General features: G+C 38.6%; 2 protein-coding genes across 3 annotated transcripts; one reads left to right on the top strand and one right to left on the bottom strand.

The window, feature by feature from the left end:
* Window positions 1-369: 369 nt before the first annotated feature.
* Window positions 370-7,442, bottom strand: chst3a (carbohydrate (chondroitin 6) sulfotransferase 3a). Its single transcript, XM_085182775.1, has 4 exons — window positions 6,310-7,442; window positions 4,117-4,273; window positions 2,359-2,895; window positions 370-2,091 (listed from the first exon to the last, which is right to left on the bottom strand). The coding sequence occupies exons 2-4, from the start codon at window positions 4,257-4,259 to the stop codon at window positions 1,395-1,397; spliced, it is 1,377 nt and encodes a 458-aa protein (XP_085038901.1). The 5' UTR covers window positions 4,260-4,273; window positions 6,310-7,442; the 3' UTR covers window positions 370-1,394.
* Window positions 7,443-12,686: 5,244 nt separating this feature from the next.
* cdhr1a (cadherin-related family member 1a) lies at window positions 12,687-24,305 on the top strand. Of its 2 annotated transcripts, none has more exons than XM_085182770.1 (17): window positions 12,687-12,985; window positions 13,649-13,744; window positions 14,172-14,317; window positions 14,407-14,457; window positions 14,548-14,637; window positions 14,731-14,817; window positions 15,402-15,518; window positions 15,661-15,804; window positions 16,328-16,406; window positions 16,499-16,599; window positions 16,959-17,162; window positions 17,813-17,965; window positions 18,069-18,233; window positions 19,547-19,614; window positions 21,838-22,066; window positions 22,138-22,395; window positions 23,540-24,305. In XM_085182770.1, the coding sequence occupies exons 1-17, from the start codon at window positions 12,907-12,909 to the stop codon at window positions 24,083-24,085; spliced, it is 2,613 nt and encodes an 870-aa protein (XP_085038896.1). In that variant the 5' UTR covers window positions 12,687-12,906; the 3' UTR covers window positions 24,086-24,305. The 2 variants fall into 2 exon arrangements, with proteins under 2 accessions (XP_085038896.1, XP_085038897.1); XM_085182771.1 differs by lacking the exon at window positions 23,540-24,305 and adding an exon at window positions 22,693-23,507 and having other exon boundaries at window positions 12,690-12,985.
* Window positions 24,306-24,787: the final 482 nt, after the last annotated feature.

The raw sequence follows: 24,787 nt of genomic DNA, 5'->3' as shown, positions 1-24,787 counted from the left end.
CATTCCCCTCTGGCCTCTGGCATCAACAAGGAATTTTCTTCCAGAGAACTGCAGCTTACTGGATATTTTCTGTTTTTCAGATCATTTCCCCTCAATCCTAGAGATGGTTATTGAAAAAATCCCAGCAGATCAGTTTCTGAAATACTCAGACCAGCGTATCCGGCACCAACAGCATGAAAGTCACTTAAATCACCGTTCTTCCCCATTCAGATGCTCAATTTGAACTTCAGCATACATAACTAAATGCATCAAGTTGCTGCCATGTGAATGGTTGATTAGATATTTGTTTTAACAAGCAGCTGAACAAGTGTACCAAATGAATTGGCCAGTGAGTGAACCTACACAGGTCACATCAAAACACAACACATCTTTACAGGGTGGATTCTGCAGGTCTTAATATTTTTGGGTGATTTTATTACTTTGAGTTGTTGTGTGATTTAAAAGAAAACAAAAAAAACTTACATTTAATGACCAACATAAGAACAGATCAGCTCTCACGCAAGCAACAAAATTAAACAAAACCTACTTGGACGTTTAGAGAAGTGGGAAATACTTTACTACAGATGCAGTTAAGGCTGCTGGCTAGAAATAAAAAAAATAAAAAATAGTTGAGTAGATATTTCATATAGATATGAGTGTTACTACTTCTCATATATCATCTTTAAATTGATAAATAAATCTTAATTTATCCTCTCTAATCTCAGAGTTTTCAAAAGAAGAACCTATTCTCTTACACAGCACACTGTTGAGAAAATATTAATGCTTGTCATCGAGACACAATATACTTTTCCTGAGTAAGATTTGTAAAACTCTACCACAGCACATCATGTCTACTCGAATGTAACTCTAGCAAATGCCTAGACTAATGCTGATGTATAAAAACATGAAACCAGCCAAACTGGGTGTTATTAAGAAAAGGTCTTAGGATCCTCTAAGACAAAATTTCCCTTAGATAACATATGCACATAACTTTCACTTTAAGTTTGTCACTTAAAGTTCACTTTAGTTCACCTTCACTTAAAATTCAACCATGACAAAGATTAAAAAAAAAAAATCCTACATAACAATCTGTCACATTTGGCCTTGATATCTATGCTTGTTTTATTTCTAAATGAAATAAAGAGCATGAAACAAAGTTTAATATTCAGGCTACTCAGTGAACACAGTATGCAAATAAATACTTCCCTTTATCAAGTAGCTTTTCATTATTTCAATGAGGCACATCATTGGCGAGCATCTTACTGTATGGCCTACATGTGAGGCACCTTTGTTTGTATTTTTATGGCACCTTTGTTTAACAGTTTTGATCTGAACAGTAATGGCTTCTGCTGGCTCACATGCACTGCATGCCATGCAGCATTTTGCAGCTTCACAGCTATATGTTGACCTCCTGATTAATTAAATAATCTATCCTCAAGCAAACTAATGGACTTGTTGGTCAGTGTCGTTTCATCATTCACAAATCTGTACCCAAACAGCTTCATGGTGGGTCCACACACTCTCTGAACTACCTGAGCCAATGTAAAGGGAATTGTAAATCTCCATTTCTCTGCCTGCTCTGATGAGTTCTTCTGCGTGGAGTAAATCCCGCTGGCTTTCTGTGTGGTCTGGGTGTTCCTCAGTATCCACTCCTTGGCCAGGGAACTAAATGGTATCCCTGCAAACTTGTACATCTCCTCTGCCTTTTGCATAGGGTAGAGGGCGATATCCTCATAGCGGACCAGCATGTAGCGGTTCCTGAGCCAGTGAGGTTGGCTCAGTCCAACCTCTGCAGACATCCTAATGTGATCACAGTTTCCTTTGAGCCTCTTCACCTCCTCATCATCTTCAGGCACCTGGCCGTTCTGCGCCCAAGCCTTCCACGTGTGATATTTTGAAGAGAACGCCACCATGCGCGATGCTAAGATAGCTCTTGGATCTCGAACTAGCTGGATAACTTTGATATCCAAGCGAGGGTCCTCTACCAAAGGCTGCAGTGTGTCCAGCTGATGCACACGAACAGTCTTAATGGCATGGTGTTGTTTGGAAAGGCAGGATTCAGATGCAAGAGTTAGGTTCAGTGGCCCACAGCGACGACTCTTACAGTGATACCTAAAACAAGACGATAACGTTTTTAAATGATAAAAAGCATTTTACAAAACTGAATAGTGGGAATATTAATATTTCATGCATATATTAAATTCATATTTTTTCTCTGTTGTCACTCAGAAGAACATTTGGAATATTATTAATAAGACACACAGGCGATAGCTTAGTGTTAAAGTAGTGTCATGGCCATCAGGCGCTTCCTTTTGCAGCTGCATAAATAAAGATTACAGGCTTGATTAGCAGCACTGGGATTTGTAATTTATACAATACCTCTCAAAAACATCTCTGATTACAGGACTGCAGACCCGTTCTTCACAGAGTGATAAACTAGACTCTCTGCGGAAAAGAGATGGGGTGACATGGTCCTGAGGTGGGGGAGAGATGAACTTCTCAAGAGGTGAGAAATCACACAGGAAAAGCCCCTGGAGTACATCTCGGTAAATTCCCGACAACACTGTCCCATTGTTTGCCTCTGCAGCCGGGGTCAGCATGCGCTCGACATGCCACAGCGGCTCAAACAGATAGAACATGTTCTCCCCGTGCTGGTTAAAAAATTCTCCCACAAATGAGGAACCTGTCCGTGTGGTGGCCAAGAGTAATACGTGCTTACGGCCACCGGCGTAGCTGTATGTCCCCGAATCATCCAGTTCTTCCTCCTCTTCTTCCTCTGAGAAATTTGAGCTATCCCTCTTTGTACCAGAGAGTCGCGACAGCAGCATTTTGAGTGCCATCAAGGAGCCCTTTTGTGTTATGTTGCTGAAATCCTGCTGCTGCGGCATCTGCCTCTGGATCAATCTGTCAGAGACCCTGACAAGATAAATAGACTTCATTATAAAATATCCATTGGCAAACCATAAGGTGTTATATTTTAGTCTTTTTTTTATATATATTTTATTTAACTGATAGTTGCATTTATGTCTGAGTTATAACTAAAACAACCAGCAAGGGTGAGAGCACTTTTGAGGCACAGAGGATTTTTATAAGGTAAAAAGATATATATATATATCTGTATATAGCCTACAGGAAGGCAGAACCCCAATCAGTTATCAGTGACACTGACACATGAGGCCACCTTCCAAAGCATGGTACAACTACAACCCAGTCCTTTCAAAATAAAAGTACATAACAAATTAAAACAAAAGAAATTATTAATTTCCTTCACAAAACCATGACTAAAACACACAACAGTACAAAAACACAAAATATTTACAACTGCTAAACCAAGTAAACCTACCTAAAGATCTACCCTTTGGCCCCCAACTTGATTCATAGATGACCGATTCAGAGAAGACCATCTCTAAATCGAGGAGGGGGCCTAAGGGTAGATCTTTCACCATCTTACAATGCTGTGATTGCAGCCATTCCCCAACTATCTGTGAATGGTACTCATGGCCATTGATCAATGGGGTTGTTGATCAATGGTCATGACAGTTTGCATATTAATGATCAATGAACTAACCTCACAGCCCATTGTTCGTCAGTGGTGCTAGTCAAAGGAGCTTGCAAAGAAAAGCGTCTGGACTTCTTTAAGTTGCTTGAAGATGTTTCACCTCTCATCCGAGAAGCTTCTTCAGTTCTAAGGTCAAATGGTGGGGAGTCCCAGATTTAAACCTAGTGGGAGTATCCCCCCACAGCGGGGGGATACTCCCACTAGGTTTAAATCTCCCCACCAAACTCTCCCTGTGAGACAACTCACACCTGAGAATTATATTCTGCCCGGCTTTATGCTGCTTTAGGGTTAAGATTATTGTTCTTATGATTGTTAAATCAAGAAGGTGCATTCATCTGAAGCATGGAAACATGCTGGCAAGCACATCTGGGCAGGGCAACGCCACATCTGAAGTCTTTACATCAAGGCAAGCTAAGCTAAGGTAAACTGCTGGGTCTTAATATGTATTTTATTGGAAAGAAAGGAAACACACCTCCCAAAAAGTACAAGATCCCTTTAGCTTTCCTCTGATTTGCACAAATATAATATAAAATTTAAAGTAAATGCAGATTCTTACAGACTCTTCTCCATACTCTTACCTAGAGAGGATGTTGCTTTCCTTTTCAATGATGACCAGGGCCACAATACAGATAAAGACGATTGCATACTTGGTCTTCATTCTTAAGTCTTCCCTTTGCAATGTGAGCTCTACAGTGCTGTTCTGTGGGTCATAGCTTGTCATGCAGAGGCTTCATTCTAAAAAAAAAAAAAGACAAATAAAAATAGGATGTTAGTTCTTGTGCTATTTCTGTAATCACAGAGCTTCCTTGGTGCTTAAAGATAAACCGAAACATAACCAGTCTATAGTTAATCTCTAACCAATATGTAGTTGCATTTGTGCTGCTCTGACATTTCAACTATATTGAGGTGCTTGTGCAACAGCAAGATAAGAGAGAGATAAGATAAAACTTTATTAATCCCTCGGGTGGGTTCCTCTGGGAAATTCGGTTTCCAAGAAAATATAAGCAACAGCTTTTACAAATTTGTCTTATTTCTTAGAGCTACAGAAAATGACACTATTGCTTTTCACCATTGGAGAATGGCATAAGTTAAAAGACAAATGTTGGAACAGGCAACAGAGGCCTACAGCTGAGGCCTGGGTTCAAATCCGTCTCACTCTGCATGTGTCAAATAAAGGCTAAAACGGGGGGGGGGGGGGGGGGGTTAACAAAAACAGGAGGTACAGGGGCTAAAACAGTGTGACTGCAAAGTATTCCTTCAACACTCCCAGTGATTCAGCATTAAGCCAAATCCAAGACATCGTGGGAAACTGAGTAGAGCTTTACACATATTATAACTGTCTCTGTTGATGAATTGGGTCATCTTATCATCATCTTATCACCAGCATGTCCTTCTTAGAAACCAAAAGCTTTCCCATGCTGTGGAGTAACCTTTAAGACAAGCCTCAGCAGGTTTTCAGTTCAGTAATCTTCAATTCTAACTCTCAATTATTATTTTTTTAATTTATCAGCATAGACAGCTGGGTAAGTCGGAGCATGATATTTTCCAATACTATTCAGTGTCATAAGCTAAAGTAGTAATCCTTCCATGCTTTGGGAATATTGAGCTGTGCTGGCATGGATAACAAGGAAAACCAGTTAGGAAGACATGCCACACTGGTGTCATAGTGCTCCTCTGAAAACAAGTTAACCATATTGACAATGAATTTTAATTGAAATCATTCAGCACAACAAATTTCTTAACTCTGAATAATGCCATTTCCATGTTGCTGAGAAAGAAATGTAGACACGCACACACATGCCATTTGGTCCTGTCAGGAGAGTGAATAATTTCTACAAAGCACATAATTAAAGGAAAAAATGCCGTTTTCAAGTAGTTTGTGAAATGATTGTGTGCTCCGTGAGTAAATATCCCCCAATTATCTTAGTTTAATACGGCAAAGCCGTCAAACTGTCAGGCTGAAACGCTTGAGATGAGCACTTTTACATATTCAAGAGTCACCGGAGCGTTTGGCAAATCTGACTATCTGCTCAGGCAGAAACACACATCACTCTGTTTATCATCTCACTACAAATTACATTAATGGCTGCCTTCAAAGCCTCCAAGCAGCATTTCATGGAGATGTTAAAAGCCAAAAAGTCTCACAGAAAGATTTGCTGTTCCTGCAGGAGTGCAAGTGTAAACAATGAGGTGCTATAGGCAAATACTGAGAGCCATTATAGTTTGCACAGGTGTTATTATTTCTATGTAACTGACTGACGTTAATTTCACTGTTTACCACCGTTTCACACTTGCACCCCTCTGTGTGGTGTGTGGTGTGCTCAATACTATGGCACTGGCAGTCGTTCATGGGGGGAGGGGGATTTTAATTCAGTGTAATTTGTACCATCTACTGATCCAGAATAAATACAGACTACTGAATACTTCTGCACAGTATTAATACAGTATATAATGAGCAGGAATCAAAGCATTATTCTTTCATATATTCGGTTTATTTAAATAAGAAATTGATATGTGTAATGGAAAGTGGGCTAAACGGAAATGCAGTTTATTGCAGCATATTTCTGCTGTTATCACAGAAAACAATCTGCGCATTTGAGGTTGAAACAATAGGTTAGCAAACTCAATTCAACATCCTTTTTAGCAAAAGGAAGAGGATGTTTACAAGCCCGTGCGAGTCGACGGCTCTGCATATGCGCTGTTTAACCATTTCGCGATTTGCAGCCACTAAAATGAGAAGCGGTGATGTTCAGATGGTGTGTCTTACAAACCTTTGTTTGGCCTCTTGGTGAGTTCAAGTGAAATGTCCCTGATTTGTGAGAAATACCGTCCTTTCGTAGCATCCTGCTGCTTTGTCTCGGAGATGGACGCACGGCTTCATTGTACTATCCCCGGTTTCGGGCTGCTCTCCTCCACCAGATGTAGCACAGAGGCTTCGTACAGAAACATTGATATTACGAAGCCTAAAAAGAGTAACCAGTGCGAAAGCATATGTATATATATATATATATATATATATATATACTTTTTAAAATTAAATCTGACTGATTTAAAAAGTAAAGCAAAAAAAGAGGAAACGATAAACCGCATAAAAGTAATTAAGCACCGGTGTTGCCTAAATCTAGTTAAAGCGTAGTATTTCCTCTTACAAAACTTTTTCTCCAACTTTTCTCTCGTGCTGGACACCACGACACGAGGAGCGAGCTGGCCACGCTTCACAGCACCCCTAACTCTCGCCCGGACAGCCTGTGTTGGTTGGCAAGGTCACGTGATTCCAACGAACCTTTCCTATTAAAATAACCTCCTGTCAAAGGTAAAGCTTCGTCGCGCTGCGCGAATCATTCATGCTAAAGTGGGCTATAGTAAAACTTATTGTGTACTAAAATAGCTCCTAAAAAAATTTAATGTATAAATAAATGTACTTTGTTGATGTTTGTCTTTAAGTTGCAGTCAATGTGGTCATGACATGACTAAGCTGCTCACCACACATCTGCCTCCATCTCACCCTATCTTATCCTCCTCTGTGACACCAGTCTCCTTCATGTCCTCCTTCAGTATGCATGAATCTTCTCTGTGGTCTTCCTCATTTCCTCCTGCCTGGCAAATCCATTTTTAACATCCTTTGTCCAACGTATCCTTTATCCCTCCTCTGTACATGTCCAAACCATCACAGCATTCCTTCTCTTTGACTTCATACCACTCAACCTGAACTGTCCCTGTGATATATTCATTTCTAATCTTGTCCTTGTCATAGTCACTCCCAATGAATGAGCTGAGCCTATTCTTCTGCTGTAGACCACAAGAAAATAATTCAAACAAAGAAAAACAAGAAAGCACTCTTTGCTTTCGATTGTTGCAGTGTAAAATAATTAATTTCTTACAGGTGAGACTTTGCAGATGTACTCCCGTTTATATCCTGCTGCGCTGGTTTGATTACTGTATAGCTATATTTGGTAGGGGTAGGTTAAGCAGCTCGTTTTATTAGCATCCTATCTTGCTACTTTGAAGAGCAGTGCTGACCTTTACACTGAAAGAAACAGGAGAGCACAGCAAAAAAGGCTTTTTGCAGATGCTGTAGCTTTCATAAGCTATTTATTTCCTGTCATTCAAGCATGTCACAAAAGCAGGTGTGTGTATTTAGTTAGTATTGCCTCAATTTCACAGAGCCGGTCGATTTTCAAAGAACTTGCATGGAATCATAATGCAGTACTGTGTACAATGTACTTTCACATTGTCTGTGGGGTGCTGGTAAACATTGCTATTCTTATTATTGTTGCATGTATGCTTATTATTGTTACATGTATGCTGGCAAAAAGGTCCAGAACACATCTACAGATGTGGTTGTATAAGTATATAACAGCTAGATACTCACTACTACAGTTGACCCACTGTTTGAGATAGATGCTTGTTTTTTGTTTTGTTTTGCATTGTCTTGTCTCTAAACTGTATCCAAGCAAACGCACGCCAAATAAACAGACCTGTTTATTTTTACATGTAGTGTTTACCATCTGATTTGTACCACTTGGGGGCAGCAAAGTAAAAGCAGAGTATGGACCAGTGCATTAGAGAGCAAATGCTTAGTTTGAACTCCTCCGTAGGCTCCTGTCAGGGCTTAAAGTGTTTTATTCATTGTGAATTTTTTTGTCAGATTGCATTGTCATCCTCACTAATCATTTTGGGTTTGAAAGAATCTCAAGCACACCAAAGAATCATATATTTTCATTCCCTGAAAACAACAAACTAGGTAAGCACACCATACCCATATTTTGTGCATTTTTCTGCATATGTTAACATTACTTTAGGCTTTAGTTTAATACTGTTGTGAATACTACATTTTTTTTATTTTACTGATGCTGTTTTCCTAGATATTTTTTCACTGCTAAACCCTCATTTTAATTTTAAATTTTCTTTTATTTATTTATTTTTAATGTAGTCAGGACCCATCCATAATATTGAAATAAAATGTTAATAGATTATATATAAACTTCTTATTGTACAGCTACTAATGATCATTTTAGTCCACAGTTACTCCAGCAGAAAAAAATGTGCTGTGTATTCATTCTGCAGTTTATGAAAATGAAAGGCTGCTAACCTACAGTATACTGTAGATGGAGAGATTAAAGGCATGACCCAGTTTTAGAGTGGACCAGGACTGAAAGCAAACCTTTGGCTTTGGCAAACCACACTAGAGATTATCAATAATAATCCAAAGGGCCAAAGCTGAAGTGGGGAGCTTGAGAACAGGTGCTCTTGTAGTGATACAAGTACTGTTCAGTTTATTCAAAGTTTCCCTTTCTATTTTTGGTAAATCTCCTTTTCCGCCCAGGTAAATACATGATTTTCCTTTCATTTATGTTTTTTAAGCAGGGGAGAAAGGGCAGTTTGTTTTAACTGGAATTTTATCAATGTATGTTAAACATATTAAGCTCTACCGTATAAACCCACAAGTCTGTTTTCAGGGAATAAAAATATATGATTTGAGTGTATCTTTGGTATGCTTGAGATTCTTTCAAACCCAACAAGATTAATCCAAAATATTCTTCGTCTTAGTGATAAACATATCTACATGTTCACTAGTCCTTTTTCCAGACTCTCACGTTTCAGAGACATGTACAGAAACAGAGCCAAACTAATTCTACATGTAGCTCTCTCTGTCAACATCGCATCTTGATAAATGGCCAAAAACGTGTTCTAAATATGAGCTATGTACTCTAATCCTGTACAACAAGCTGAAATGTTCATGGCAGAAACATTCAGTCATATGATCATCATTACATGGAATATGAAATAAAATGTATTTAAATGCTTCAGCTATCATTTTAATTTTGTAAAATAGCTGGCTACAGTTTTAGTTTGCTTACTTTCTTTTGTGTAAATAAATAATCAGTGTTTTCATTTGGCATTTTATAATTTAGGGTTTATTTTTTGTCACTAGACAGTAGCTGCAATATGTGAAAGGAAAAAAATCCAGTGTAACTGTAACACTTTATGGAGAAATAATGAAACTTGAAGAGCTTCCTCTTTTTAATACTTGGCTTGAACGATTCTTCATGCAGGTGTTTTACACATATTCAGAAGCTATAAGTGATTGAATCCATGTTTGACCTTTATTTTGGAAAGAACTCTCTTGCCGTGTTTGCTTCCCTGATTGTTTTGTGATACAACATGTTCGTCTTCTGCTGCTCTTTATTCCTTAAATGTATCTTTTTTATGTTTTCATCGTGATGCTAAATCTTTTATGTTAACATAAACCCATTCAAAAATGTGGTATGACAAATGTGACCCATCTGGAAGCTTATCATTGTCATTTGTTGGCAGCTAGCCCATATGGAAAAGATATATAAATCTTATAAAGTTTGTATCTGTCTTGTGCGAAACTTGTATGAAAAGCATACAAGAGTGAAAACAGATATAAGATCCCTTGAAAAATTATATAATGAAACTTGTATGTTTTGGATACTTACTAAAACAATATATGAAAGTAATGAGAAAGTGGCCACTTTCATGAGTAAATCATATAAGTTTTTACTATTTCTTTTCCATATGGGAGTACAAATGGTTCAGGTTACACTGAGGCAGGTTTAGTCTTAGTGATTAGGCATGGTCCTAAAATTTCTTTGGGCATCCTCATGGCCTGTCACCAACAATCAGAAGCTTATCACATATGTCACAATAATTGAAATCACAATACTATAAACTATAAAACAGTGAACTTTTAGCCATACTTTTTACACTCATCATTGGGAAGATGTAAAAACCTTCATAGCATTCATATGACTATTATTAAATATAAGCACACATATAAAGTACTTGTTTTTGAACCTACATAATGTTATGTGCCATAACTCAGTTGGGCTTTTTTACAACCACAATGTAAGTGCTAACTGTGCTTCATATTTACATCTGATGTAGTTTATATTACCAGAGTTAGGCTCCATGCATCACATGTGTGCATATTAGAGAACAGTGGTTTAATGCATGCCATCCGTCAGTATTACAAAAATTAAAGCTGGAGGCATGACCCTAACTACCAACACAGAAGTAACTTGACATGTGACCGTTTTCAGTGAGTATATTGTGTAAGAGTTTCAAAAGGCATGAAAATGATTGATCTCTTTGAATGCTGGATATTTACATGCCCAGTCCGAAAGCTTTCATCATATATGCTGAGAATTTAACTGCTGTCAGAGGTCAGTGATATTAAATTGTACTAATGCTCCTGATGTTCTGCATCTGTGTGTTGTGTTTTTCTGAGTGAAAACATTTGTGAATTACGCACACACTTAGAACATGTTATCCACTATAAGTTCTAGGACAAAAGCTCAGATTATATATAGTAGATTTAATATCAGCACGAGACTGGATGTTGAAATGCTTTTTTCACGTGTGTAAATCCTCTTTCATGCTAAGTGTTTTAATGGTATGCATAGAAATTAAACAATGCATTTGTATACTTGACCTATTTTTCCAAGTGGGGAAGAAACATATAACATCTGCCAATGAAAAACAAATGGGATTTTTTTTTCCTTCTTGTTTTTTGGTCTGCACTTTGAGCTTATAAAGTAGATAGTAGATAGCTATGCAATACAAATGTGGATATAAAAGGCTATCTATAAACACACATCAGGCATAACACTGACTATCTCTTCACTTGTTAGTGAGTGGGATACTGTTCCATCCCATATTAAGGAGCAACAGAACATTTTGTCCTAAAAGTTGATGTGCTAGAAGCAGGAAAAATGGGCAAGTGTAAGGATTTGAGTTTGATGGCTGGATGATTGGGTCCGAGCATGTTGAAAACTACATCTCTTGCAGGTTGTTCCTAGCCTGCAGTGGTCAATATCTATTAAAAATTGTAAGAAACCAACAGTGGTGAAAGAGCAACAAAGTCATGAGCAGCCATGTGAAGGCTGGGCCGTGTGGTCCGATCCAACAGATGAGCTACTGTAGTTCAAAATGCTAAAAGAAATTCATGCTGGTTCTGATAGAAAAGTGTCAGAATACACAGTGCAATACGGTTTGTTGTGTATATATACCTGCAGACTAGTGAGGCCCCTGTAGTGGCCCCTGTCCACCACCAAAAGCATCAATGATGGACACTTCACCATGAGAACTTGCCATGATAATGGAAGAAGGTGGCTTGGTTTGAGAAATCATGTTTTCTTTTACATCACGTGGATTGCCCGCTGTGTGTAAATCACTTACCTGGGGAACACCTGGCACCAGGAATAAGGTAAACTGGTAGACAGTGTGATGATTTGGGCTCCTGCCATCCATGTTGACATTACATTCACATGTACCACCTACTTAAGCCCTGTTGCAGACCATGTACACCCTCGTACATTATATTAGGCCTCTTTCAGCAGGATAGAAACAGCGAGTTTGAGGTCTTTACTTGGATTTTTAAACATCACTGCACTCTAGAGAACTGAGAAAGAATTATTAGATTATTTGAGTCACTTGAAACATTTATGTGTTGTTTGTAAATATTTGTAAAAAAATAAATAACTACCTTGGTAAAAAGAGGACATCTGGATAAGTATTATATAACATTTGTTTACAGGAGATTTCCACCTGCTGGAAAATGAGATTATTAATCAAGAAGATTAGCCCGCTTTAGTACGTACTACATGTGATGTTTTTAGTTATAAAAGTTCAACATAAAAGCTACTTGCATAGGTAGTGAGGGTTTTTTATGTTACTGAAACATATGGTTGTAAAGTCTGCATGGCAGATGGTACCCTTGTCCAATATAAACAAATCACTGACTACAGTTACAGTATAGAATTTACATCAAACATAGTTGGTCACAATATTTTATGTAAAATGGTCATAATTCAGTGCCAGGAGTTATATTTACTACAAGGGAAGGGGGGGGGGGGGGGGTTACATAGCTGAGACTGCGGTCATTCAGAGCAGATCATAAATCAAAGCTTTTAAACTAAAAAACAAAATTAACATCCTGATCGTTATGTTTTACTGTGACCAGTGATTGTAAAAAGTGCGATAATAACTTTACATTTATGAATTATCATTTAGACAACATCAGAATAAAACAGAGTTTCTGTAGTATTTCTGGCTAGTAATAACACAATTTACATTAAAAGTTGAAAATGTGAACAATATAGCTGTACATCTACTGCAAAGTTGTAGATGTACAGCTTTTGCAAACAGAGTCATCTCCTTTGGCCTTTTGGTTGCTAAGGCCCAGTCGGAGACTACGGGGGCCCTGAAGCAGCTCTTAAGATGTGTCATTGGATTAGTATGTGAGCATCTGCGTTTAGCCTTCTCCAGTTGCCAGAGAACACCTTGAGAAGTGTAGCTCATGTAGAGGTCTCTTGACGAAGCCGTCTTCATGGTGCGATTTCATGACTTTATTCTTTAGGATGAAGCATGTAAGGATACCACATTTGCTACTACTGTTTGTGTTTGTGCGTGCCTGCTTTGGTAAGTTTACCTTATTGTTTGTCTGTTTACTGTTTACTAATCCTGATGCGATCAGATTGTGAATGATATTCAGACTCTGGGCTATTTTATGTATTAATTTTGTAATTCTGTCACTGTTATAAAGAACCTCCACTCAGTTTTCAGTTTATTTATGCCCTGGGTTTTCCAAATGGAAATATAAGTATTTTTTTAAGATACACAAAATTATTTGCTTGTTTTATGAAATTAGTTTTAAAGCTGATATGCTAGTAGGTTATAGTAATAATAGGTTAAAACTGTTTTAAATAACGGGAATCGTATCACAGGTAAAAGCAGCAGGGATCGCAGGTCTATGTATAGAAAGAGTATCTTAGGAGGTTGATGTAATGCACCTTTAATCCCAGACAAAGTGCAAAGAAAGAGGAGGTTGTGTATACAGTTTACATAGCATTTCGTCTGCCATTTTAGCATTTATAGAGAGAGAACCAGTTAAAATTACAAATTCATATCAGTAGTATGTGTACAAAACACTCAGTAGACTGATTCAGTCATAGATTAAGGTTGTGCTTTATTACCTCCACTCACCGATAGTTCAGGTAGCACAATTTCTTCTTTCAAAGATTATGCCAAATAAACCTGTGACATTTAAATATTCTTTTCTCTGATTTATGTGTCTGCCCGCAGCACAAGCAGATTTTGCTCCATATTTCTACGACAATGGACCCTACAGTTACAATGGAAACCTGGCCTTGTTCAGCCTCTCAGAGGACACTGCTGTTGGTGAGATTGACCTCTGTACTGGGGAACATTTAGTGTGAACAGCTAATAGGACTGTAGAACAACCAATCATCAAAATGGTGTGTTGTGGTGGCCAATATGTGTGAGTCCAGGATGTTAAGTAGTCTTTGATAGATGAACAGATGTTGCGTGGCGTGTATGCACTCACACTAACATGCTCATCTGCTGCTGCCACCTGTTGATGTCAGGGACAGTTTGCTGGCTGCGAATGCAGTGCAGCTGTCCCTCTACACCTTGCATCAGTCTGGATACTCCAAATGGTACTTAGTGTTTCAGCCTGGTTTGTTCCACAGCAGTTGTTACCAAAAGAAACGTACACCTCATAAATTAATGGTTAGAAACTGTTTACCTTTCCACGATTTGTTTCTGTGAGGGGATATTTACTCTTAATAATGATATCTCTCTATAGGTACACAAATTTATCGTCTTAATGGCACAGATCCTGAAGGCCAGGAGGTGAGGTACGGCCTTTCCTTTGATCCAGGGTCCAAAGAGTACTTCAGGGTCGACTCCAAATCTGGAAACATTACATTAGTAGAAAAGCTGGACAGAGAGGTAAACTTTACAAAGATGTACAGATCGACAATTCAGTGTTTTTATAACAACTTGGTTGCTGTATTAACCTACTACTATTATTTACTTAGAAAGAAGACTCTATTGATGTTCTTGTCAGCATCACTGATGGGCAAAGCAAGGTATCAACTTTTAGCTCCTTTTAAAAAAAGTCAAAATATAAACTTCAACATGCTTTGTTGTTTTATCCTCCTGCCGGTTCTTGCTTTTAGGTTGTGGAAAGAGTGACAATATTTGTAATGGATGCAAATGATGAAAAGCCTGAATTCCAAAACATGCCTGCGATCATTGATGTACTGGAAGTAAGTTAAGCCGAGACAACAGTATCTGTCTCTCCAAGTGAAAAAGGTCTTGTTAAGCTCTAAATGTTACCTTTTCTTTCTTGGACATTGTAGACAACAGAGTCTGGAAGCAGTATCTACAAAGTTGAGGCAGTGGACAGAGACACAGGCTCAGGGGGCTCGGTCACCTACTACCTGCAGGTATCACTTTGCAGTGGGAAAATATTGCCCACTCACACGCCCTTCCTTACACAACCCCAAAGGGATTTGTGTCACCTCCCGGGGCTCTTTTACTTGTTAAAATTGTAGGTAAAATTGTAAACCGCTAAGATTTTTCAATAATCTGCTTTCAACACTGATGACGTATAGTTGTACTAAGCAGGGGTTACATATATTTTCCTGTGTTACTGTGCATTTGTGTCTGAATATGTTGGTGTAGTTATGAAGATGGGGATTAAATGACAGTTACATTTGTGTTGACGAGGGGTGGCTCAGGAGGAGTTACGAGACAGGCAGTCCACATCTGGACACAACAGCTTTCCCCTGCCTGCTATGTCCTTGAGCATATGGGTACTTTACATCCAGATGGGCAAAGACTGGATATTGGAATTGGCTTATTTCAAGGAGCTTTTGTGTGGTTTTATTCTGCCATCTGACCACTTTTCATGTGAGTGTTTGTTAAAGGGTTTTAAGAGTGCCAGTGACAGGCTTTTGCTCATGTAACCCCTTATTTGTGTTTCTGCGTGTGCTTTTAAAATCATGCATTTGTTCCATTTTCTTTGCAGAGTGCTCAGTCCACTCTGTTTGCCATCGACAGACACAGTGGAGTCCTTCGTATCAAATCTGGAGAAATGCTGGACTATGAGAAAGCAAGGACACACTTTGTCATTGTTATTGCAAAGGTACTTGGTGGATTATACTCAAAGATGAACATAAAATCATGAAACATGATTATAGCAGAGGAACATGTAAATTAGCAATTTCTTGATCTAGGAGACTTACATTTAAAAATGCAGATTTAAACTGTTATTACTTTTGTTCTAGGATGGTGGTGGTAGCTTTAATGGGAAGGAGCAATTTATGTCCTCCTATGCTACCCTGACAATTAATGTGATTGATGCTCAAGACACTCTGCCATCTTTCATTGGGACACCCTACTTTGGCTATGTTTATGAAATCTCAGTGCCAGTGAGTATGAAAACGCTCCCCCGGTGATTTTATGCACTGATTTTAGTGTAGAGTTGAAATACGTGGCAGTTAGCAAAATGGCTACATTTTTTTCATTTTCTTTTTTGTTTAGGACAACATAGTTACACTGCTGTCATAAAGCGGCATCATGTGGAATGATTAGGTTTTATATTGGCAGTATAAATAATAACTAACAAAAGAGCCCAAAACCCAAGGCACATCACATCACATAGCTTTAATTACTGGCATTTCACTGCTTTATCACTATTGCAAAATGTCACAGCAGTAGCTCATCACAGCAAGTTTACACAGTCTGACTTGCATCCAAATGAGAATAATTAGGAGTGTGACATTTAAATGAGCCTTTGAAAACAGGGAGAAGGTTAGATTTTGGCGATTTGTTGTGACTAACTGCACCAGACACATGGTGGTTCAAAAAGAGGCTTTTGAAGATCTATTTTTTATAGATGCATGCCACCACCAATTTATTAAATGCAAAATCTTTCTACCTTACTCTCTCTAGGGATCTGAAATATTCACTGTTGAGGCCCGAGATGGTGATGTGGGGAACCCAAATCCAGTCCGTTATTCATTCGATGATGGTGAGCCATTTTGTCAAAGAAAGCTACAATCATCTTAAAATGAAGGGAGAAATATTTATATAAAGGTTCATCCGTCGAATATATTTCACCAGGTGATGACGGTGTTTTTAGTATCAATAAAACAAGCGGTTGCATCACCCTGTTGACTCTCCCCATTTATCTGAAGAGAGAAATCTTCAACATTAAAGTCAGGGTAAGTTGCTGTTCAGTCACCAACTCTGTTTTGCATACATTCTCTCCTATATTATTTTGATATAATAACTGCTTTATAAATCAAAGCCTGATCTTCTCAGACAGCTATTTTCTAATGACTTGCAAATAAACAAACACTTTGGGATTTTTTTGTACTTCTGATTTTATTTACAAGTGCTTGTGTCCACACAAAAATGTTTATAGACCTAATCAAAGTACATTGATTAGCTAAACAGTGGCTCAAGGAAAATTAGGGGGGAAACACATGGTAGTAAAATTGCTAGATAAAACACAAAATCGGCCCATGTCTCTGATTCTAAGAGTGATAAATATTCCTTGACTTTTACTCCTTCTGTTCAGGCTTCAGAAGTAAGTCCCGAAGGCAGACTCATGGACTATGAGGTCACCACAGTGGTGATCCGTGTTGTGGACCTAAATAACAATCCGCCTACTTTCTATGGAGAGAACGGCCCACAGAGCACGTTTGAGTTGACCATGTATGAGCATCCACCCGAGGGAGAGATCCTCCGGGGGCTGAAAATCACCGTCAATGACTCAGATCAGGTGAACACCCTTGTTGTCTTATTTTCTCTACACTGACTATGACAAGCTTCGAGTTTTCCTTTTGTGCAGGTATTTTTCAACACTCGTACCACTCATGGTTGTCTTTCAAAGATGCCTTAGCCGGCCAAGAGTAACAGTGACTGGTTTTTATGTAATAGCATTTGTTTTCTGTAATAATTATAATGTTATCTAATGAGTAACTGATTTAGTCAACATCAATCATAGCACAGCATAGTGTTCAGGACAGAGTCTGTGTTTCTGTCCTCATAATGACTTTAATCCTGCCATTATCACAGTCAATCCTTCTAAAATTGCATGAGTTTGAAAGGAATCCAACACAATTAAAAGGTGCTTTCTGTGCCATTTGCCAGCTTACGCAAGTGTCTTTGTGTTTTCAGCTCTGTGTACTTTATGAGCCATATGACTGATTTTCACTAAATATATTTTCTGATAATAATGTTGCAGCGTCAGACAGTATCTTTCTGTGTGAGCCAGAATATCATTGCTGCTACTCATCACTTTTATAAGAGACTTTACTACATGCCTGCTTTTTTTTAGCTCTGAAACAAATGCAGATTATTATGTATTAACAGATCTGTGCATATGAAGCATGGATCTGATATGATAATTATGTGTTTTTGCTTTTGCAGGGTGCAAATGCTAAATTCAATCTGAGACTGATTGGACCAGGAAGAATGCTGCGAGTTGTCCCTCAGACTGTACTCAACGAGGCCCAAGTCACAATCTTAGTAGAAGACTCTGCTGCCATGGACTATGAGAAATACCACTTTCTAACATACAAGGTAAATTATTTACACTAGCATGCCAAAATATACATGCACTACAGTAGATTAAAATTAGGTTTGAAAAATGCATGTATATTTCTAATATTTTTTTCTTCCTTAGCTCCTTGCGGTTGAGATTGACACACCAGAGAAATTCAGCGCTACAGCGGACATCGTCATTCATCTCCTGGACACCAATGACAACGCTCCCAAATTCTCTTCAGATTACTACATTGCCAGAATTCCAGAAAATTCACCCGGTGGCTCCAATGTGGTCACAGTCACGGTGAGCCAGTCTCTTCATCCTGTCTAAAAATACATGCCGTCACCAATGTACGTCACTCAGAGCTAAAGAGGAATGCTGATTTTAACAAAATGCCCAAGAGGGCTATTAATCCCCTAAATGTAGACTTTTTGAGCGGGGAGGGTTGGGATAATATGTGAAAACATGTAGATAAAAGCTAGGCGACGTAAGCTGCCAGATGGCTATCACTTTCATTTTGTTGTGTAACACCAAATTCACAGACATGTTTTTTTTCTCTGATGCTTAGCAGCACATGCCTCTACAGCATCAAAATATGTGCTGAAGTAAAATGAACACTTAAGGACATGACGATTTGATTGATACTTGGATCACATCGTCTTTTGCCCTTGTCTGTTCCTGTCAGCCCCACAGGGGCTCAAAGCAGCAGGGAGGCTCATCGTTAAATCCTGACCTTGCGTGAACACCACAGGGGTTTGTTGCCTTGATCCCAGGCAATTTCAATCAGATAGAAGAGCAGCCAACAACTGACCTTGGACGCATAGAGACAGTGAACAGGCATCCCAGCAGCTACAGACACAAAGATTAGCTGATGGTGATGATGTTCCTATGACATCAAAAATCTGTCTTTTTATAGCTGACCCCTGAAACATCATGTTCCAGTTGAGCACATTTTCATTCAGTTTACTGAGTCCATGCTGGCAGACAACATGAAAGTGCAGATATTTCTTCATTCATGACGAAAACAGATGCAAACTAAAAAGAAAGAGGAAAGAGAAAAGGCAAGTCAACACAGTACTGGTCATCGGCTGTGCTTGAATGACAGTTTAGTGTAGGATAGTTGCTGCAACATATTAAACTCACTGCTGTAAAACTTGTGTTGAACTCAGGTGTTTAATCTACAACCAAACATGACATTTTATTCTCTATCATCTATCATAGCTCTGTCATTCACTTACACAGCACTATATGGATGAGACAGGGTGCTAAATGTCTATTAGGTTGTACATTAAATATTGATAATTGCATGGACCCTCCTTCTCGCCCTGTGGTTGCTCGGATAGATGAATGGATGGATATTTGTATCTAATGACATATTAAAAATAATACTGTTACAATACTAGAGTAGTTAAATAATTATTAAATAATTACAAATAATTAATGAAAGTATAATTACTCAGTGCATAAACATATTACAATAACATGAATCAGTATGAACGTGAATTTTGTTTTTGTTTTTTCCATGTGACTATGACGGCTGTTGCTGATTTTGTCTTTACTTTATGTTCAAAATAAAGATTTTATTGACTGATTGATTCATTGATACCTGTCTACAGGCATTTGACCCAGACTCAGGACCTTGGGGTGAAGTGAAGTACTCTATCTATGGATCAGGGGCTGAGCTGTAAGTGCAATAAATGAGCTTTATGTTTTGCCAGTAGGACACAGCAAAAATGAGTCCTTTTAAATGCTGTTGTTCCATTCACATATTCAGATGTAACATCTCTGCAAGACCTCCACATATTCACATGCATTGGTGTAGAAACAGCATTAATTGGATTTTAGAATATATGTTTTAAATGTTCAGAGAATAACTAAATAACTTTGTCGCCTTCTCTGTGTCTATTCATCAGTCTTTGGATAGTGATCACAGAAGAATATTTTTAATGTTTATAGTCCAAAGAAAAAAGAATATATTTTACTATACTATAGTAAAATATTTTACTATACTATAGTAAAATATAGTAATTCAACACCTGACGTGTGGGGTTTTTTCCAGTAGTGAAACCAAATTTTATAGAATAAACATTAAATCAAATGTACAATTGTGTCAAGAAGCTCAAATAAAGTAAATCTCTTCAAATAATGCACTACACTGTAAGCATACACTGTAGCAAAAACACATCTGCCTGAAAGCTGGACAGATATGTAAGAGCACACTAGTTTTTCATATCACGACTTGATTCTTTTTATTTCCCCTAAGCACTGTAGCCCAGAGGATTTACTGGTGTTTTTCCACTTTTTATTAGTTTCCCAGAAGAAATCCATTCTCCAGATCCAAGACTGCACAGTCCTTTCTGATAATACAGAGTACTGTATATCCACAGCTTGCATTTTCTCGCACTTCAAATACAGACACATCTTGCCATTGGGATCTTTTATTTTTTGGGTTTATATTTATGTTCACTGTCTGTTCAGCTGCAACACAAACCCACAGGCACATGCTGGTAGGAATGAGGTTACCATCTACTTTGGTTGTTCAAATGCAAGGGGAAAGTATTTTTACACCCCTCTGTAGCAATAAATTAGAAGAGATATGTGATGTCACATCAAGGCATCAAGGACAAGGATTTCCAAAATAAGCAGAGGAGAGAGATTTAGCTTAGTGCGTGCTTGTTTAGTCAAACTGATTTTGAAACTGTGTCACCTCAGATTATTCTCGAAATTGCTGCTTTGATTTTAAAATGGTTATGAAGCAATGTATGACCACATGCTTTGGCTCTACATCTGAAAGAATAAAGCAGTTCATATTGCAGACTTCACAATGTTTTACACTCTTTGGTTGAGCGCTTAAGTGTACACAAGAGCAGACAGTCCTTTTGCCTGCCCGCCCTCGGTCTGCGATAATCCTTTAATGGGATTGGAGGAGAAAATAGACTGCTCTTTGCTTCTGACTAACTTGTGCTGGAACCTTGTAGGACAGCTAAACAAGTCAGTTTGTGAAACAATCTGTATCTTTTACCGTATCTTGTCTCTCCAGCATCGCATAATTAAAGAAAATTTGGCACTATAGGTTGAAGTTTAGTAATATGAAGGTCTCCATAACAGCATCCTGCTTGTTTATGTTTCCCCCAAAAAGTATTCTTCTTATTTAAATTTCATATTTTTCACCTGGTTGTCCTCACCTCATCAGGAGTGGTTCTGTGCTCCATCAGTTGAGCCTACCCCGAGAGTTCGAGAACCAGAGTTTGACCTCGCTCACTAACACCTCTGAAGTCACCTTTCAAACTTGTTTTATCTTGTTGGTTCAATTTAATGAAAATTTTTGGATTTACGAGAAGTTAGGGCAACCTTCAGTGAGACAAGACTCTGAAAAACATCTGCACGACTTCAACTAGTTCCAGTCTTTATACAACGTTAAGCTAGCCATGCTAAGACTTGCTGTTGCTGCATACTCTATAAAAGATCTTAATCACAAAATCCATTGAATAACAATCACTTCATAATGCACCAAATGTATGTGTTTATAAGGTTACAGGACCAGCTGACGAAAACAATCTGGCTTCTAGAAGTAATAAGATTTATTTTGTGTTAGCTTATTTAAAAATGAGGTAGGTTTTTTCTGGACCTAAATGACACTCTAAAGATTTGAGGTTGGGGTATTAGCAGCCTACATCACAATTATATTTCAAAGCTCCAAAACTCCCAGTCTGTGTGACAAAATCAGTGCCAAGATTTAGCAAGAAGTGCAATCCAAGTGCTTAAAACAGATGACTAATTGTTTAGGGGAAAAAAAGTATCATATAATCTACAATAACAAATACGTATAAAATGTTCATGGTGCATGGTGTCTTGATATCCATTGTCCAAAGAAGTCAGTTTACAGAAGACTCATCACTGTACACAGGTTCCTGATCAAACCTGACTCTGGGATCATCTACACACAGCCATGGGCAAGCCTGGATGCTGAGGTGAGGTCCAAGTATAACTTCTATGTGAAGGCAGAGGACACAGAGGGGAAATACAACCTGGCTGAAGTCTTTGTGACTGTGTTGGACTTGAATGACCACTCTCCTGCTTTCTATGATAACTTCCTTGAGAAGACCATGGTGATTGGAGCTCCAGTGAAAATAGAGGTATACAGCTCTCTTTAAACGAAATGAAACTTGGTAAAAGTGAATATTTTCAGTACCCTTACTGTCTGCAGGCTGTGGATGATGATGCAGAGGTCCCCAACAACGTTATCGAGTATGCCATCATGAAAGCTGAGCCAGAAAACAATATCTTTGACATTAACGCTGACACAGGCGAGATCATGCTGAAGTCCTACATCAAGTCAATGGCCATCATTCAGAACATCACCAAGAAGAGAGACTGCACCTGGTCGCTGGTGGTGCAGGCCCGTGACCGAGGCCATCCATCCCTCACCACCACCGCCGTCGTCAAGATTGACATCACTGAAGCTGTAAGTTGAAACAAAGCAAAAGACCAGCAATATGACAATGAAATCTATGTGAGGCCTTCACAATAAATCCACTAAGATACCAGTTTTTTATGCATCAACATTGTATAAATCATCCTGCACAGTTGCGATGTTAACAGCATGATATCAAACAGAAGGTCCACAGTTTATTATTATTTTTATGCACATTCATCAAATTTGAAACACTATACAAAGTACTATACCATAATATTTTAATTTGAGAATGTATAGTGATATACAAAACTGAATCTCACACAAATGCAATTGTCATGTTTACAGATCAAATCCAGATTTTTCTCATACTTCATGGGCCTAAGGAAACGTCCAGGGACAGTGTTTGGGATTTGTTTGACCATTGTCAGCTTTGCCATTTCACTGACGGTCTTCATTTCAACTGTTATGTACTGCAGCTCTTTGAAAAAGTTACGTGTGCAACCTCAGGGCAAGATCAGAAAGATTATAAGGAGGCCTGTGCCATAAAGGAAGCTCGCCTTGAGCTCATCAGCACAGCAATACTATTGTTATTAGTATGTGGTACCAAGAATTTGTAGCAATCCGTGTCCAGAGGATTTTATTTCAGAACAAGGCTGTGTCTGTAAAAGAGTACAGGAGCACAATATAAATGATCCTATACAATTTGTTTTACCTGTATTTTTGGTTTAATATGACGCTACGACCAAATTAAACAAATTATTTACGTTTGTGTTTGGGTCACACATAAATTCTCATTTTCAGAGAAATAGCCCAGTTTGTTGTATGTGTGCACATACTTGGTCAATAAAGCTGATTATGATTCTGATGCTGAATGGTCTCCGCTAGTTTCCCAGACAACCTCTCTGATCTTGTCTTGACAAAATATAAAAAGAGCAGAATGCTAATTTAATGAAAATGAGTGAAGCAGGCAACAAAATCAATCGTCCATCAAGGAAACTACATTTAATAAATAAGCAACTTTGTTTTTCGTCATGTCTGTGTAAATTATAATGGCACTAAAGACTTATTTAACACATCTTTTACCAAATGATGAAAGCACAAAGTGCAACAAAACATACACAGGACATATTTTTGTGTGACAGAGTATGACTTCACTCCCATGGATGTGAATTCTCCCTGTGCTCTTTTGCAGACTCAACTCAATGGGGGGCCTTTGGGATCATTTTTAATGCAGAATAGAAACAAGCCTTTGCAAATCCTAGGTATACTTGCTGGTATCATTAGTCTCATGATCATAGTGACAGTCCTCATCTCCACCGCAACATTCATGCGCAACAAAAAGTCCAACCGGATCCTGCCCAATCGCCGTGTGAAGAGAAGGCCGAAGACACAGCACACCTGGCTTTTTAAAAACCCCTTAAAGAGACCCGAAAGGAACGAAGAGAAATTTAAGGTTAAAGAGGAAGAGCGGGAACCAGAGGTAATCGTGGAGAATGTCAACCACAACAACAATGCTGGCAGGATTTTGAGACAGTGGCCACCGCCCCCGCCACCGTGTGCACCTCCACCACCTTTTTGCTTCCCGGTGGAGAGGCAGTGGGTCATTCCCACAGTCTCAGCAACCGTGGCACCCAAACCTCTAAAGAAGGCAGGGGTGACCAGGCAGGACTCTGTGAGCAAAGCGCTGGTTTCAGAGCTCAAGATGAGGCTGGAGCAGAAGAGAAAGTCAGATCATTAACACTATTTAATCAAGGTTCTATTTTTACTCTCAGAACTGAGGCCATCTCAAGAACTTAGAAAGGACAGACAATCAGACAGAGTTTCATTAAGTCCTGTGTGATGATAAAAAGCTCCAGAGCAGCCAGCAAATGAACCTGAAGGTGGGATTGTTTGGTAGACTTATGCTCGTGTGTGTGTGTGTGTGTGTGTGTGTGCATGTGTGTGTGTGTGTGTGTGTGTGTGTGTGTGTGTGTGTGTTGTTGAAATATACTGAAACAACAAAGAGCTTCATTCCTTGTAAATCAATAACACAATTTTTATTAAAACAGAAAAACATTCCTGGCATGTTTGTCATTATTCAAACCATGTTTTCAGTTCACACCCTTTGGCTTTTGTATGACTCTGAAACAGTTAGATCCCCCTTATTTATGTGGTGACACACCAAATTTAAATTCCTGAACGCAAACCTGGTTTTGGAAATGAAGTCATTCAGAATTCAACAAATGAGACTGTTTGTTTAGGATCTATCCAAGCTCCTTACAAGAGATTTCATGACACTTGAACTCTATGACAGGATCAGCCCAGGTGAAGGAGACCAAGTGATCACATAAGAAGGGCCTTTAATCCGACTCTGCAGGTGTGCTGTACTGTTTGGATCACTGTTTTGTAGCAACTGCCATATGTTTATTTTCTAGATGTTTCTTTCTTCTGTTTTCTATGT

The sequence above is a fragment of the Neolamprologus multifasciatus genome, chromosome 13 (assembly GCF_963576455.1).
Source record: "Neolamprologus multifasciatus chromosome 13, fNeoMul1.2, whole genome shotgun sequence".
NCBI lineage: Eukaryota > Metazoa > Chordata > Actinopteri > Cichliformes > Cichlidae > Neolamprologus > Neolamprologus multifasciatus.
The sequence above is the reverse complement of the archived record's forward strand: the minus strand, read 5'-3'. Positions and strand labels throughout refer to the sequence as shown.